This window comes from Cetorhinus maximus, chromosome 21 (genome assembly GCF_964194155.1).
Source record: "Cetorhinus maximus chromosome 21, sCetMax3.hap1.1, whole genome shotgun sequence".
Lineage (NCBI taxonomy): Eukaryota > Metazoa > Chordata > Chondrichthyes > Lamniformes > Cetorhinidae > Cetorhinus > Cetorhinus maximus.
The window spans coordinates 73826614-73843667 of NC_135899.1; the positions used below are offsets into that span (position 1 = coordinate 73826614).

The 17054-nt window shown below is 47.3% G+C and overlaps 1 protein-coding gene across 6 annotated transcripts in view; it reads left to right on the forward strand.

Annotated features, from left to right (window-relative positions):
- LOC144695990 (transcription factor HIVEP3-like) overlaps positions 1-16845 on the forward strand; it is a 425012-nt gene extending 408167 nt beyond the window's left edge. For all 6 annotated transcript variants that reach the window (XM_078567137.1, XM_078567135.1, XM_078567136.1 and 3 more), the window contains 2 exons: positions 10304-11433; positions 15368-16845. In XM_078567137.1, coding sequence (XP_078423263.1) covers positions 10304-11433; positions 15368-16342 — 2105 coding nt within the window. In that variant the 3' untranslated portion in view covers positions 16343-16845. The remainder of the gene's footprint in view (positions 1-10303; positions 11434-15367) is intronic.
- The last annotated feature ends 209 nt before the right edge of the window (positions 16846-17054 follow it).

A 17054-nucleotide genomic window follows, 5' to 3' on the forward strand; every position in this document is an offset into this window, starting at 1 on the left:
CTTCATCCATCAAAAGGGGGTCATGTGGGAGGAGAAGCAGTTTGAGAGATCAGTGAGTCGATGTGTGCGAGCAGGCAGTTAAAACGCACGTCACTGTGAGGACTGGTGTAATAGCTCGGAGAAGTTTCTGAAATGAGCTGCGTTACTATGTTGGCTGTTCTTTTCCTCTGGCAATGCAATGGGTCTGGTGAAATTCATTCACAGGCTAATATAATGCTGTTCACTTAAATGGGTCAAGGAATGTGTTACAATGGCACATAGAGGGTTTTTGGAAGTTCAGGGACATTCACGTTGGATCCAAAAAAGTCAAATTGGAGCATTTTCTTGCTGGTAAGAGCCTAGGTACCCAGGGAGTAGTGAAAGGATTTGAGTGCCCATATGGGCAAATCACTAAAAGTTAATAAGCGTGTGAATAAAGTGACTAAAGATGTTGGCATTTGTCTCACCTCAGCAAAATCTTTGAACTGTTAAAGGGATTCGACAGGGATGATACAAATAAACCATTTCCTTTGGTGAGGTAATCCATAACTAGGAGATATAATCTTAAAATTAGAGCTAAACCATTCAGGAGGGAGATCAGGAAGTATCTTTGCACAAAGGGTACTGGGAAAACTGCTGTGGAAAATTGAAATTTTCAAGAATGGGACCAGCAAACTTTTATTAGCCAAAGATTTCAAGGGATCTGGAGCAAAGGTGGTTCCGATCAGCTGTGATTTACTGAAGTGGGTTCCAGTGGCTGGACAGCATACTCCTGTTCCTATGTTTCTATTTCACAATAATACATTCTCTACACTCTGACCAGAAATTAAAATTAACTGTAGTATATATGGTCTATAAATATAAGCTAATCAATAATAAATTCACTATGGAATTCAGAAGAAATGTTTTTTGCAGAGTGATTAGAGTGTGGAACTTGCTACCACAAGGAGTGGTTGGGGAAAATAGTATAGATGCATTTAAGAGGACGTTAACTAAATGCTTGAGGGAGAAAGGAATAGAAGGATATGTTAGATGAAGAGAGGTGGGAGGAGTTTCGTGTGAAGCACAAACACTGGCATAGGCCTGTTTGACAAAATGGTCTGTTTCTGTGCTGTTAATTCTATCCTTTTTAATTCATTCAGTTGTTCATTGTAAGGAGGTGGGAGTGCTGGCAAGGCCAGCATTTATTGCCTATCCCTCTAACTGCACTTGAGAAGCTGATGGTGAGCCACCTTCTTGAACCATTGCATGTGGTGAAGGTCCATCCACAGTGCTGTTAGGTATGGAGTTTCAGGATTTTAACCCAGCGACAGAGAAGGAACAGTGATTTATTTCCAAGTCACAATGGTGTGTGGCTTGGGGGGGTGAAATTGCTGGTGATGGTGTTCCCATGCGCCTGTTGCCCTTATCCTTCTAGGTGGAAGAAGTCACAGACTTGGGAGTTCCAGTCGAAGGCTGGCGAGTTACTATAGTGCATCTTGTAGATACTAGACACTGCAGGCACAGGGGGAAATCGTCCGAGATTTGCACAAAGTGTGGTTGCAGGCGGTAAAAGGACATTTTACCTGCCAGCCGCAATGGCAGCTTTTCGCGCTCTGTCATCCCATTCCTGGCACGTCCTGCCTCATTAATAATGCATTCCCAGGAAACACGCCAGATTGCTGATGGGGCAACCTCTGATTCGCCTGCCCCGCCATCACCACAAGCCATCAGTAATCCGGGCGCCATATTTAAAGAGTGCCCCTACACAGAGCTAGCTCTCTCTAAGGGACCGGAAGCTGCTGCAAAGTCATGGCTGCCAAAGGGAGGAAATGTGCTGTGCCCAAATTTAGTGATGCCTCCCTCAGGCACCTACTAGATGCAGTGGAGGTCCGCTGTGGTGTCCTCTACCCCCATTCTGGGCAAAGACCAGCAAGCAAGGTCACCAACCCAGCCTGGGAGGCAGTGGCAGCCATGGTCAGCGCCAATGCTCTGCAAAAGAGGGCAGCCACCCAGTGCCGAAAGTGGGTGAATGATCTCATCCATTCCGCCAGGGTAGTTCACTCTTCTCATTGCTCTCCACTCACACACTCACAAACCCATCACACATCCACCGGGATCTCACTCACTGCCAGTTCAAAGGACATCATCATTCACTCTCCCACACACACCTTCACCTGCCCTGCAGTTCATGTCCTCATCCCATCCATGGCACCAGTCATAACGACACGTGCCAGGCATCCTTCTCATCTGACCTGGCAGGCGTCCTGCTTACACTCTCTCCATCTGTCTTCATGCAGGATAAGCTGGCACACAACAAAAGGGAGAGGTCACTGACTGGTGGAGGACTGTCTGACAGCAAGGCCCACACAGACTTTGAAAATAGAGTCATCCAGCTGACCGGTGATGATCTGGACCATGCCGATGAGGTCAGCGGTGCTCTACCAAGTGAGGGTCCAGCAATGCAACGTCCATCAGACAACCATGCTGTGAGTCACTTCCCCTGTTCCACAGTCCCCTACCGTGCACTAATTATCGCTCCGTGCGTTCACAGGCACATCTGGGGATCTGCCCAGGGGGTCCACGAGCCAGGTCCTCGACTCAAGCCCCGAAGACACCTCGGAAGAAGAATCTGATGATACCCTAATTGAAGACTCATCACAGCGCTCACCCACACACTCCACCACCGCTTCATTGGGAGCTAGTTCTAGAGTAGCCTAAGGGTCACAGTCTGGTGAGCAAATCGCACTGTCTGATCCACAGCAGGCATCGGCAGGGACTTCCCAGGTTTCCGGCACTCGGAGGACTGCTGGAGGCCAGAAATCTGCTGAGTCCAATTCAAACGAGGAGCCTCTGGACTCGGTCATACCTCAGTTGCAGGACCTGCAAAGGAAATCTCGGGAACATCAGGAAAGGATGTCCGCTGCACTCCTCAGATTGCAAGGCACGATGGAGGAGTCTGTCCGCCTTGGTGATAGCACTGGCATATCAATGCATTGAGTTCAACGCTGGTAGGATGGCGGCTGCCATGGAGACCTTGGTCCAGGAGATCAGTCCTGCACTGCTGTGCGGGATGAACTCTATCGCTGGCGCCATAGTTGACCTTCAGTGGTGTCAACGCGAGAGGGGTGAGGGGCAGCTTGATCTCACTCCAGCTTCCCCCTCTCAAGGAGTCAGCCAGGGGCCCTCAGGCACGCATATGGAAGGGGATCAGTGCACACCCCGCGGTCATCCACCCAGGTGACTCTGGGAGTGTCCAGCCCATCTGAATCCCCTCTTCCTGTGAGCCCAGCAGCTCCAGCTCCACAGGCCCAGGAGGGTGCCACTGCCACACAGCAGGATCCCGAACGCAGGCCGGGCCCTCCAGGTCTCCACCCTCCAGAGGACACCCGCCAAGATCATCACAGACAGGGCGTAGCAGTTAGCAGGCTGCCTCCACCTCTGCTGTGGATGTCGGAGGAGGACCAAGACAGGCAGGGTTATGAAGGTTAAGAAGATGTTACTCTTTTGGTTACAAACATATAAACTAAATTAACAAAATCAGGGACAAATTAAAAGGCAGCCCCTTAAAGAGAAAGTGCAAAAACAAAAGACAAAATTCAAAGAAAACTTACAGACATTAAATCAAAATGTGACCAAAGAGGTCTATAAAGCACCCCAGTCCCCTCAGTGCCCACCGAGCATGGAAAGCCTCGATGGTGCTGGCGGACACCGCGTGCTCCCTCTCCAGGGACACCCGGCCGTGAACGTAGCCGCGGAAGAGGGGCAGACAGTCGGGTCGGATGACCACCTCGATCGCCCGCTGCCTGGACCTGTTAATGGCCAACTTGGCCAGGGCCAGGAGCGGGTTCACAAGGAGGTCCTCCTCTCTCCCCACCCCCTCCGCACCAGGTGTCCATAGGTTAGGAGCGTGGGACTGAAGTGCAAACAACATAACAATAAAAGTTTCTTCAAATAAATAAGAAGGGGGTGCAACCTACAACAACCAATATAAGCGTGGCCCACGGACACCACAAGGCCGCAAATGCGCAGGTGCCTTGGGAGTCCGTGAACCGACACAAAGAAGATGTAACTCTTTCGAGTTATCAACAGTCACAGAATGTAACTCTTTCGAGTACATTCACAGTTCTTGGTTTTCCAGGAGTGGGACATGAACCCACAACCTTCTGATTCAAAGGCGAGGGTGCTATGAACTGAGCCACAGAGTTGCACAGCCTGGGCACAGGTGTAAATCACTTGTACTTAATGTTCACTTTTGCAAATAAACTCTCAAGAATGTCTCCTTGCCTGTGGCTCCTTGTTATGATGAGCAGTCTTCGTGTCACTCAAATGTGAAACCTTAGTTCCTGCTCAAGATAAAGGCAGATGTCTCAGTCCAGGGCCTCCTCCCTGTGCAGCGTGTAACCTTCAGACCAAAGTGGTGGTCCAGCTTCGCACTCATTGGGCACATTAGTGATGCCGGCATCTCAATGGTGCTTGTCACTGCTGCCAGAATGTCGTGGACATTCTGTTCTGTCATTCTCTCTGTGTGGTCTCAGCACCTTTGAGCTGGGGCTGGCCCCCCCATCTCTTCAGCATCTGTGACTGGTGACGCTGTGCTCCTGAGAGGATCAAGTGCTGAAAGCTGACAAAGGATCAGGTGCATTTAAAGTTTCACAGCTGCAGCCCTGTGATACGACCCTGATCACAGAGCACAAGCGAGCTGCCCTCAACCAGACAGGAGTCAGACATTCACTGAGGCAATGTGAAGATCTGCGGAGTGTCCTCACTGCACGTCGTCATCGTCCTCCTGGAATCTAGTGTCTATTAAGGCCGCCACTGTGTCTCCATGACATGAGCCTCAGCACTGAGGCTATGCGCGCTGCCATCATCCACCCAGGAGTCAAACTTTCACAGATACAAGGTGAGGATGTCAGGACTGTCCTCACTGACCTCGTCATCATCCTCCATGAATCCTGCAGTTATGAGGGCCTCCCGAGCGCGCCTGCCTCGTCTGGCCAGTGCACTGGCCTCATTGCCTGCGTCCTCGCTTTCAAGGACCTCATCATCATCATCCTCTTCGACGTCCTCCTCATTGGAGGAATACAGGCAGCTCCTCCATCTCCTCCTCAGCCAAGTCCTCCCCCCATTGCAGTGCCAGGTTGTGGAACGCGCAGCAAGCGATGATGATGCGTGACACCCTCTGGGGGCTATATTGCAGTGCTCCACCAGGCCTTTTGAGGCACCGGAACCTCATTTTCAAAATGCCGATCATTTGCTCCACCAAAGTCCAGGTCATGGCATGAGCCTCATTATACCATCGCTCTGCTGCAGTCTGAGGCCTCCACACAGGCATCATTAGCCATGTCTTCTGTGGGTAGCCCTTGTCACCGAGGAGCCAACCCTGCAGCCTCTCTGGATCCTGGAAGACATCAGGGATTTGATACCTGCTAAGGATGTAAGAGTCATGGGCGCTCCCTGGCAATCGTGTGCAGACTTGTAGGATGTGTTTGTGGTGGTTGCACACCAGATGAACATTCAGCGCATGGAAGCCCTTGTGGTTGACGTAGTTGACTTCTTGTTGCCATGGAGATCTAAGGGCCACATGAGTGCAGTCGATAGCACCTGAGGAAAACCAGAGATCTGCGCAAATCCCAGCGCTCTTGCTTTTTGGCTTTCCTGATCCCGGGCGAAATGCACAAAGTTCTGTGCCTTCGCGAAGATGATATCCGTGACTTCCTGGATACACTTGTACGTGGGAAGCTTGGTCACCCGTAGAGCCCTGGAAAGAGCCACTAGCGTAAAAATTGTGTGCTGCGGTCATTTTCACGCCCACTGGCAGTGGATGTCCTCCATGTCCTCGTGGCGCCAAATCCTGCAGCAGGTGGCATAGATGACCAACCATTTTCCTAGACACATGCAGACTGTGGCGATGCTAGTTCTCAGTCATCTTCAGGGATCACAGGCACCGTCTATAGATGCTGGGTCTAGCAAAGCGCCAACAAACAACGGCTCTCTGTAGATCTTCAGCTGCGTGCGCTGCAGGCCCTGCCGCCCCTCCATCTTGAGGGAGGTGCTCCTCCCTTTGCTGAGCCTGGCGCCTCTGTCGCTCTCTTCTTCATCTGTGCTTCCTGTAAGCCATGAGGTATACCGCTAAATCACCAGGCTCCATGATCCTGATGTTCTCCTCCTGCAGGATCAAAGAGAGAGACGCGTGGGTTAGCATAGGTGTCCTAAGCATCTCTCTTGGTTAAGTCTGAAGCCCTTTCACGCATGCGGGAGAGTGCTGGCCATCACTTGGATGGCCAGTGTGTCGTGCGCTTCATGGTTGTCCAAAACCCCGCCCACTGCCACCCCATTCCACTTGGCCGATTGGTGGCAGATTTGCCCACTGGACTGCATGCTGTGCTCTCAGCTCAGGCGCAGGCATTCTCCTAACCCGCACTGCAAGGCTGCGCTGTTAGCTTGAACCATAATGGATACTTGGTCCAAACCTGAATAAAGACATTGCAAGGGGCTGTGAGCACCTCCACCAGTGACTGCACCATGACCACCTTTCGCAAGGGGATTCTACAACTTGTCCAGTTGGCCAATTGCTCTGCTGCCCCTTAAAACGCACATTAATTTGCAGCCTGCACCCGAGGGGTGAAGAAGTTCTGGAGCATTTGGTGGGACTTTCATGGTTTTGCGTTGCTTGAGTGGGCAGAAAAGCTTCAGAGGCCCAGCTCCAAGCCTGAGTCATGTCAATGGATCTGCAGCGGGACGGTCTCAGCTGTAGGAGAATGCTCACTTTTGACAAACATTTCCAAGTGCGTGGCTGCTCCCCTCACCCCCCCACGCACACTCCGCCCCCGGCATGTGCTTGATTATTTCCTTCAGTCTATGTTGCCTTGCCCACCTCCTCCCCCCCCCCCCCCCCCCCCCCCAACCATCCAAGCTCCCCCCCACCCCCCCGGGCCTGACCCACACTGGAGCCCTTGCCCTGGCACCACACTGAAAGCCATCCAGGAAGAAGTGACTTGCCCGTGTCCCCCGTGAATGTGTGGCTCCTGTTCCTTGATGTCCTATAGGTGATGCTCGCGAACACTACACGAGGTTGTGTGTGCTCACCTCCAGGTTACCCTCGAAGTTCAGGTTGCCAAGTGCACGCCTTTTACAAGCAGCCATGAAGCACACTGTTCTGAAGTCAGACCGATATGGACGGTAAATTTTTCGCAGGGGGATGATTCCGGCGAGCAGGGCTTATAATTGGATGCAAATGTATTAAAATGGCGTTCCCGACATTCAGTGGCGGGACACGTGGCCCACCATTGCCAGGTGGAGTGGACGATCGTAAACTGGTTTCACGATGGCGTGAAACCAATTCTTGGCCTTCTCGCCATGTTGTTCTCCCCCTGCGCGCCATGATGCCCTACACCAACAGGGCCGGAGAATCCTGGCCACTGTGTGTCGGTGATGGAGGAGTAAATGTTTGAGGTGGTGGATGGGGCGCTATGAAGCGCGCTGCTTTGCCTTGTTTTGTGTTGAGCTTCTCGAGTAAAAAGTGTCTGCGGCTTCAGCCCAAGGATTCTGGGGAAGCGCTGTGACATTGAGAGTTATAAATAGACATTTGTGAATAGAGGAATGGTCTGAAACTGGCTGCGAGTTTCCTATTGTGTGTTTGACAGCAGAAAAGAGAGCTTCAAAGCACACTAATTCATGGCCCTGACAGAATAAAAATGTTTGTTGCTTTTGGACAAGCGACGCAGCTTTGGAATGTATCTAGCTCTTCCCGGGCTGTTCTGCTTTCTGTCAGTGTCTCGTGTAAACTTTAAAATAATGAATAAATTATTTCCTTCATCACTTGACCCCATCTTTTATTCCATTTTCTCAGAAGCAACGCTGGACTGGGCATATAATGTAGCCAGTATGAGGAAAGGAAGATTCAGTGATCTGACACAACAGGCCGAATCTTGTGCTCTTAGAATATGAGCGTGAGTCAGGATTATTTCCAGGTCTTCTGATGTGGTCTCACCAAGGCCCTGTACAGCTGCAGTAATACTTCCCTACTTTTATACCCCATTCCTCTTGCAATAAAATGCCAATATTCCATTTGCCTTCCTAATCATTTGCTATACCTGCATACTAACACTTTGTGATTCATGCACCAGGACACCCAGATCCCTTTGTACTACCGAGTCCTGCAATCTCTCAACATTTAAATAGTATGCTGCTTCATTATTCTTCTGAAAGTGGACAAGTTCACACTTACCCACATTATACTCCATCTGCCAATTTTTTGTCAACTCACTTAACCTATCTATTTCTCTTAGTAGATTCCTTACCTCCTCTTGGCAGCTTACTTTCCTACCTATCTTCTTATCATCGGCAAATTTCGCTGTCACGCATTTGGTTCCTTCATCCAAGTCATTGATATAGATTGTAAATACTCGAGTCCCCAATACTAAGCCCTGTGGCATTCCACTAGTTACAACTTGGCAACCAGAAAAAAGACCCATTTATCCTTACTCTCTGCTTCCTGTTAACTAACCAATCCTTTATATGTTACCCTTACACCTTGAGCTCTTATTTTGTGTAGTTACCTTTGATGTGGCACCTTATCAAATGCCTTTTGGAAATCCAGGTACGCCACATCTAGAGGTTCCTCTTTATCCACCTTGCTAGTTACTTCCTCAATGAATTCTAATAAATTAGATAAACACTTATTTGAAAAAAGGATATAATTGCATTAGAAGTTCAGAGAAGGTTCACTCGACTCATTCCTGGGATGAAGAAAGGTTGAACAGGTTGGGCCTACACTCATTGGAGTTTAGGAGAATGAGAGATGATCTTATTGAAACATGTAAGATCCTGAGGGGACTGGTTAGGATGGATACCCAGAGGATGTTTCCTCTTGTGAGCAAGACTAGAACTAGGTGACACAGTTTAAGAATAAGAAGTCTCCCTTTTAAGACAGAGATGAGGAGAAAGCTTTTCTCTCAGAAGGTCATTAGTCGGTGGAATTTTCTTCCCCAGAAAGCAGTGGAGGCATTGAATTTATTTAAGGCTGAATTAGATGGATTTTTGATCGACAAAGGAGTTGAGGTTTATGGGATGCAGACAGGAAAGTGGAGTTGAGATGACAATCAGATCAGCCATGATCTTATTGAATGGCAGAGCAGGCTCGACGAGCCGAATGGCCTACCCCTGCTCCGAAGTCCTATGTTCATATGTTTCCACCCCACTCTCCAGAGGTGGGCTCTGTCACTGTTGAAGGGGGCATGGGAGGGTGCCTCTATCTTGAGGTAACCTGTGAAGAGGTTCAAATTCAATGAAATAAATAGTGGGCACAGCTGCAAGGACAGCCCTGTGGCGGGGAAACGTCTCCAGAGGATGGCCACGGCTCCGGTAGGGGGTGGAATCTTAATAGAAGAGGCCTCGTGGGCCCCGAGGCCAGCCGCCAGCAAGCCACCTCCAGGCACCTGCCTGAATTCCTCTCGGCTGAGGGGGGCCTGTCCAGCAGCTTGACCAGTCAGCCCACAAATGGGCACGTAGTTATGCAGATTGGCTACCAGCCCCTGCCGCTGCTGACCCGCCTCCGGTGAGATCACAAGGAGGCGAGAACGTGTGGGGACCACTGACCCGACATGTACTATTCTGAAATTCCTCCCTCTCCCCCGCCTTGAAGCCTGCCTCACCTGGACTGAGAAGCTTTCACCCACTTTTACAGTTAGGTTTGAAAGGAATCTCCCAGTAGCAGCTTGCAGTTGGGTTTTTTGCCTGCATGAACTGCAGTGCGCACTCACTGCCTTTGTGCTCCCATGCCAGCCAGAGAATGCCACCATGAGGCAGAAAGTGTTTTCTCTCAGAAGGTGGGCATTGTAAAACCTTTGCCAGTTTTCACTCAGAGATGATGCAATAACTTACAGGCCATGATTCGGAATGCCTCGCTTGGACGAAGAGTGATTGTCGGTAGAACTCAAAGAGAATGGACTCAGTTCAGCGAAAGTTCGGAAATGGCCAGAATGTCTTTGTTTTAACTTTCTGTCAGTTGTGTCCTAATTGTTTCTACAAAGAGCAGTGGTTTCCAAATTTCCCTGGCTAGCAAAGGGGAGGAGGGCGGTGGCAGGGAGAAATTCCTTGCAAATATCGATACAGTCTCAAAGGACCTCTTGCACACACATGTTTCTAAAAACTGGTGCAAGACTGGATCAGTCATCTTGGATTTAGTCCCCTCTAAAATGAAAAAAATTCTGGGTGCTTTTGAGTATTTTTGCTTATTGTTTTTAAGTGGGGTGAGTGCGTGAATTTGTCCCCAGTAAAAGATGAAACAAGGAAATGTTCATATTCTTTGATGCTAATTTTTTTCCTCATTCCTCTGATCTAGGAACTAGTGAAGAAAAGTTGAAGAAAGCAGAAGAAAGTGAGGGCACAGACCCAGCAGAAGAGCATCAGTTTTCGGATGTAGAAGAATCAGACGATGATGATGACAATGATGATGATGATGAAGAGGAGGAGGAAGAGGAACAATTTGTGAAGACTTCAGAGATTGCAAGTACCAGTCAGCAAACAGCTGAGACTGCCTCAACATCATTCAGAGGGGAAACTACAGTCACATCATTAGAGACCACCTCAAAGCAGGGGTCTAGTTTAACCAGTCAGTATTCGTTGACGAGTTACCCAGTGTCGTCATCTCAACTTCAAGCCACACAGCCAATGAAATCCTCAGAGTCAGGTAGGGATCCTGTGTGTCATGGTGCCTCACAGTCACAACTCGAAGGAAGCATTTCAATGCCATCATTGACATCCACTGAGCATTTTTTAATGACTCAAGGAGATCCTATGATGAAAAGGCACTATGCGCTAAGTGCAGATATTTCACCATCAAGAGATACATCCCCTAGAAGGCCATGGTCTCCAAAGAGAGAAGCATCACCCAGTAGTCTTTTATACCCAGGAGGGGACATCCCATCTGCAAAACACTCATCGCCAGAGAGAGAGGCATTGGTTCAAGAGCACTTGTCTCCAAGAAAAGAGATGTCGCCTCGGAGACATTTTTCACCAGGAAGGGAATTATCATCCAGGAGATGCCTATCACCAGGAAGAGGTATGTCACCAAGGAGACGTTTGTCTCCAGGAAGAGAGGTGTCACCTAAAAGGTGCCTATCACCTAGGATAGAAACATCACCTGGGAGAGCTTCACCTAGAACGCACTTGTCACCAGAAAGAGAAGTATCACCCGGGAGAACATTGTCACCAGGTATGAAAATGTTGTCTTCAAGGTACCTGTCTCCATCAAGAGATGTCTCTCCAAGGAGACCATTGTCACCAGTGCAAAAAGAATCATCTCTCAGACACTTGTCCCCAGTAAAAGACGAATTGCCAAGTAGATGCCTGACAGCAATTTGGCCAATCGCCCAAGGCTCCTCTTTCCCTGCACAGCACAGTGGCTCATCTTCATTGGGTCTACCTCCAAGGATATCTAGCAAAGAGCTGGAGCAATCTGAATCTAAACTGGTAAGCACGATAAAGATGCTTCACAATGTTTTAGCCAAGGGTTCATGGTTTTCTTAATGGTGAAGAACGGCTTAACCACTGCTAGTGTCGGGCATTCCTAGTTTGGCTGTGCAATTCTCCATGCGCCTTCCTAACAATCAAGCTGTTTTAAAAATCTGCCCTGCGGGCAACAGTAGCAAAGTGGCGGAGCTAAAGCATTAGTATCCCTGAGGTCTGGACTAAAGATCCAAGAAAGTTCAAATCCAACCACGGCAACTGGGGTATTTAAATTCAACTAATTAAATAAACCGGGAATAAAAAGCTAGTATCAGTAATGATGTCCATAAGCCTACTAGATTGTTGTAAAAACCCATCTGGTTCACTAATAGTGAAGGAAATTTGCTATCCTTACCTAGTCTGGCCTACGTGTGACTGCAGACCCAGAGCCATGTGTTTGACTCTTAAGTTCCTCTGAAATGACCCAGTAAGGTCCTCAATTGTATTCACTCTCTCAAAGACAACTAGAGACGGGCAATAAGTGCAGTCCTTAAAAACAAAATCAGCAGAATAAGCCCATGGGGTGTAGGCATCGTTGACAAGACTAGTATTTATAGCCCGTCTTCACTTGCTTTTTTTTTTGTAAAAATATACTTTATTCATAAAAAATCTTCAATCACATTCAAAACCATTTCAAAAACAACATTACAAGGGTACAATCCAGGTTAAACTTTTACAAAATGTATCACCAGGTGCATCAGTACAAACAATATTACAATCATTTACAGCCTTTCATTTTGATCTGTACAGCCCGAGGGGCTCTAAACAGTTCCCAGTCTCTCGGTGCGCTGTGGTAGAAAGGTCTTAGACAGCGACCCTTCCCCATTGCGCCTTTGCGGCAGCTGCCCCAAGCTTTAGTGCGTCCCTCAGCACGTAGTCCTGGACTTTGGATTGTGCCAGTCCGCAACGGGCTGTCTTGAACTACTGTATTGTGGCGTTTTGATGCAACTGAGTGGCATGCTAGGCATTTCATTGGGTAGTTAGGAGTCAACCACATTGGAGTGGAACTGGAATCAAATACAGGTACTTCCCTAAGGACATCAGCAAACCGGTTGGCCATTTAGAACGTTCCAACAGCTTTGTGGTCATTTTTAGTAATACCGACATTTTTTTATTTTCAGATTCAAATTCTCAAACTTTGAGATGTAAATTCACACCTTCTGGAATTTAGTCCAATAACGTAACCTCTATGCCACCTTGTCAGCTACCACCTTTGGTGCCACCATAGGCTGCGTTGCCGAGTGTCTCCTCGAGAACCCAGATAAAACCGTGACCTGTGCAGCATTTACATTCTGGAAACAGACCAGCCTCCTGCTTAAATTATTTTTTCTACTTTCTCTTGTCTGTGTTGAAATCAGATGTTGATTTTTTCAGGGCATTTAGCAAGTTTCACTGTGAGCCAGCTGATAACAGTGAGGTGATCATTCTGATGCAGATTCTTGTTCTCCCGCGCCCCAGTTTATTTCTGTGTGTTTGCATGAATGTGTGCTTGTGTATGTTCCTCTTTTTCCTTTCTCCTCTTTTCTTTTTTCTGTCTGTCCTTCTCCTTTTACTCATTTTATCTCGCTCCTTTTCTCTCTAATGTTTTTCACAAAATTGCCGTAACTTGACCTCAGATACTTAATGTGACTCAAAGCACCCATAACTTGATTGTCACAGAAGAGCATCACAATGCTACCTTTGGGGACGTTAGGGAGCAGTACATCATTAGTGGCCTATAGAGGGAGCTTTACTCTGCATCCAGATGCCCTGCACCTTATCTGGGAGTCATGAAGATGACATTGGTCTCCCAGAATGGAAAAGTGCTTCTTTCCCTAACAATGCTGGTATTACAAAGTATTACAAACTATTTACACAGAAGCAGGCCATTCATCCCTATAGGTCTGTGCTGGTGTTTATGCTGCACACAAACCTTTCCCCAACCCAGTCCACACATCCTTCTAATTCCTTTCTCCTGCATGCGCTTTTCTAGCTTCCCCACGAATGCATCAACGCCAGTGCTTCCCAAACTATTTTTCAATCCGACCCCATTTTAACGCTTGACATTAACATGACCCCAGATACCAGCAAAACAAAACAGCAATAAAGCAGCATAGCAACATTCAGTATATAATTATTAAAGTTTGCATATTTTACATCAATATATAATACATCATATAATACATCATATAATATGAAAATCTGTGTTTTAAAGTACTTTGTAAAAATGTTGTCATTTTATATACTTATGTAGCTTTCAGTCAAGCTCCCCATATTCCCTGGTGACAGAGTACCCCACCCCCACACACACGTTATAATCTCACACACACAGGTCTTCTCAACCACCCTCCCCCAGCCCACTCACTCACTTAGTAGCCCCTCTTTCCAACCCCCACTGACTCAGCAGCCCCTCTTCCCAACTCCTCCCCACCCCACCCTCCCACAGACACACACATATGCATGCACACACACACGGACGCGCACAGACACATACGCGTGCACGCGCATGCACACACATGCATACAGACACACAAATGCACACCCATGTACATGCGCACACGACACACATGTGCACATGCACACACACGTGCACACACACAGACACACACACATGCACACGCACACACAAACGCTCATCAGCCCCTCCCCCCTCTCCCCTTTGGGCCTAGTTGCCAGTGACTGTGAAGCAGAGTCGCTATCCCGGGATAAGGAGCCTGTAACAACAGGCAGGCAGGAGCAGAAACACTGCCAAGATTGAATCTGCCACTCACTTTCCTGGCTCAGCCACGTGACCTCCCGCATTCAGTCAGTGACTGAATTTCACTCGCCAGCCTCTGCCTGTGCCAAGTTGGCATTCAGGTCTCCCGGGCCTGCTCGGCACTCGCTGCTATAAGTGTTTTCTGAAGTTAAAGAGCACCTTGAGCTCGCTGTCAAGCCCCTTGCTGTTTGGCGGGATTAATCCAGGGGCTGTCCCACCAGACTGTCCGGACTGGGTCGGCTCCTCTCCACAGTCGCTATTGCTGCTCAGAGGAAGGGGTGCTCACGACCCCAAATGCGACCTCTGCGACCCCATTAGGGGTCACACTCTAACCACTCTCTTGGTAAGGAAGGTTCTCATGAATTCCATATTGGATTTGTTAGTGACTACCTTATATTTATGGCCCCCAATTCTCAGCTTGCCTGCAAGTGAAACTGAGCTTCCACTTAGTTTGTCACATATAATGACTGTTCAGTTTGCAATTATATAGCGCCTTAATGTAGAAAACATTCTAAGGTGTTTTACCGGAAAAACTGAGCAGCAAGAAGGAAATACTAAGGGGGTTGGGGATGACAAAAAAAACTTGATTAAAGAAGTGTGTTCGAAGAAGGATCTTTAAAGGTGGAGAGAGAGGTGGACAGAGAAGGAGGTTGCAGAGAAAGGCAGGAGTGAGGCCACGAAGGGGTTAAAAGTCAAACATAAGAATTATAAATTTAAAGGTTTGGTTAGTATGGTTAGTAACATTTTATTCCTCTAGGATTCTGTGAATGGCTTCCCATGGGTGGAATTTAGCAATGAAACATTTAATCTTATATTCACCATTAACGTGTGAAATATTCCGAGGCACTTCACAGGAATGTTAGCAAACAAAAATTTGGCACTGAGCCAAATGAAGAGATTTTGGGACCAGTGAGAAAGGGTAGGTTTTAAGGAACATCTTAAATGTGGATAAAGAGACAGAAAGGTGAATGGAGGGAATTTAAGAGCTAAGATCTAGGTAGTTGAAGGCATAGCTGCCAATGGTGAAGTGATTAAAATTGGGATATGCATAAAATCAGAATTGGGGGAATGCAGAGATCAGTAATAACAGGATCATCAGGAATAAATTCATAGTGTGTGACAGAAAGATGTATAATCTCCTCTTCCTTCTCTTTTGTACAGAAGATGTCTAGAACGGGATACCACAGTATACATGAAGAGACAAGTACACAGTCCCAAGTCTTGCATTTTTTTTCTTCAAGAAATACTCAAACTGCACTGGAAGGACAAAGTTACAGTGGGCTGACTGGGACCACACAAGATTACGTTTTCAGTCATCTTCCTCTGCACTCGCAACAGCTGGTTAGGACACCCTACCCCATGATTCCAATAGGTGGAATTCAGATGGTTCAATCAAGGCCAGGCTGTCATTCAGGCTTGGTACCTTCTCCAATAGCCTCTCTACCATCAGGATTTCCTGCAAATCTAACTGCACCCTGTCCCTTTAGTGCAACTAAGACGGAGACCACAGTACATTTAGAAGAAGAGGTTTCGCTGAGGCCTAAATCAGCTGAAGCAACAACTTCAAAACCTTTGCCTTTATTGCTACCTTCAGCTCCCACAGCCCCTGTTGTGACAGTACCTTCTCTTGGCAGAAGTAGTAAACCAAGTGTTACTTTACAGAGGACAGAGACTATTGAGTTAGAAGAAGAAGAAGCATACAAACAGGAGGAATACAGGGTACCAATTTATTCTGAACCCAGCACTATCGCTGCTCTGAGCCACTCGGGGCAAGATGCTGGCTCAACCAGACTGGACAGCCCCAGCACCAGCCACGAGCATTCTCCAAAGCCTTCGACAAGTGGGGAAGGAACTTCAAAGGATTTGAGCAAGAAGCAGTTTGGGTGTGCAGACACCTACTATGAGTCAGCCCGCACTTTAGCCACCAAGCAACCTACACATTTACAAGGAAGCAGCAGCAGTAGCTCATCAGAGTCTTCAAGTCCTTCCCACTCTTTCCAAACCGGTGCTGGTAGGACTGCTTCAAGTGGACAATGTCATCTAGTTAGAACACAAAGTGGAAGCAGCCCAGAGTTTAAGGGTGAAGGCTTTGTGCACCCTGATACACAAAAGGACAATGAGACAGGAAGTTCATAGCATCCACAGCCATGCAGATCCACCTTTGAAGAAAAGGCGATGGGCATTTGTCAACACTAGTTTTTCTTCATCATATTCATGAATGTTGGTTGAATAAAACATTCACATATATATATTGTAAACATGACCAAAATCATCAGAAAATTCCTGTTTAAAATTGTCCAAGTCCAGTATTATTTAAACGTACACAGTTACTTGTGCCTTTCTCTTTTATTTTGTGGCTCCAAATGTATAGGAGAGTGGGGGGGGGAGTAAAAAATATTGAGGCTGTGAATATTTTTAAGAGCAATGTAATCGATTCAGAGTAGCTGTCTTTTTTCATTTGAAATTACATTGGGTCGAATGAAATGAAACAAAAGGGATAAAACATTGGTGTGATGCACTGAAGACTTATTTTTATATTGATAAAATGTAAACAGCTCCTGTGTACAGAAATAATTCTATGAAGCGTATTTATTGTATTCTGTATTTAATTGTTTATAAATGCCTACATTTTCCCAGCATCTTGGTGGTCTTTCTGTGCGCTTTTTATAGCTTCTTAAGCAGAAATTATGACAAAAAAATTGCTTTATTTTGACCATGGTTATGTTTACCCTTTTGCAATGATTGACTCTCAGCACTTCGGCTATCCTGGTAAGGATTCTTTCACATTGAGCACCTTCTATTAGTCCAGACAAAACAGAATTTAAAATCTTTGAAGACAACAAGAAAA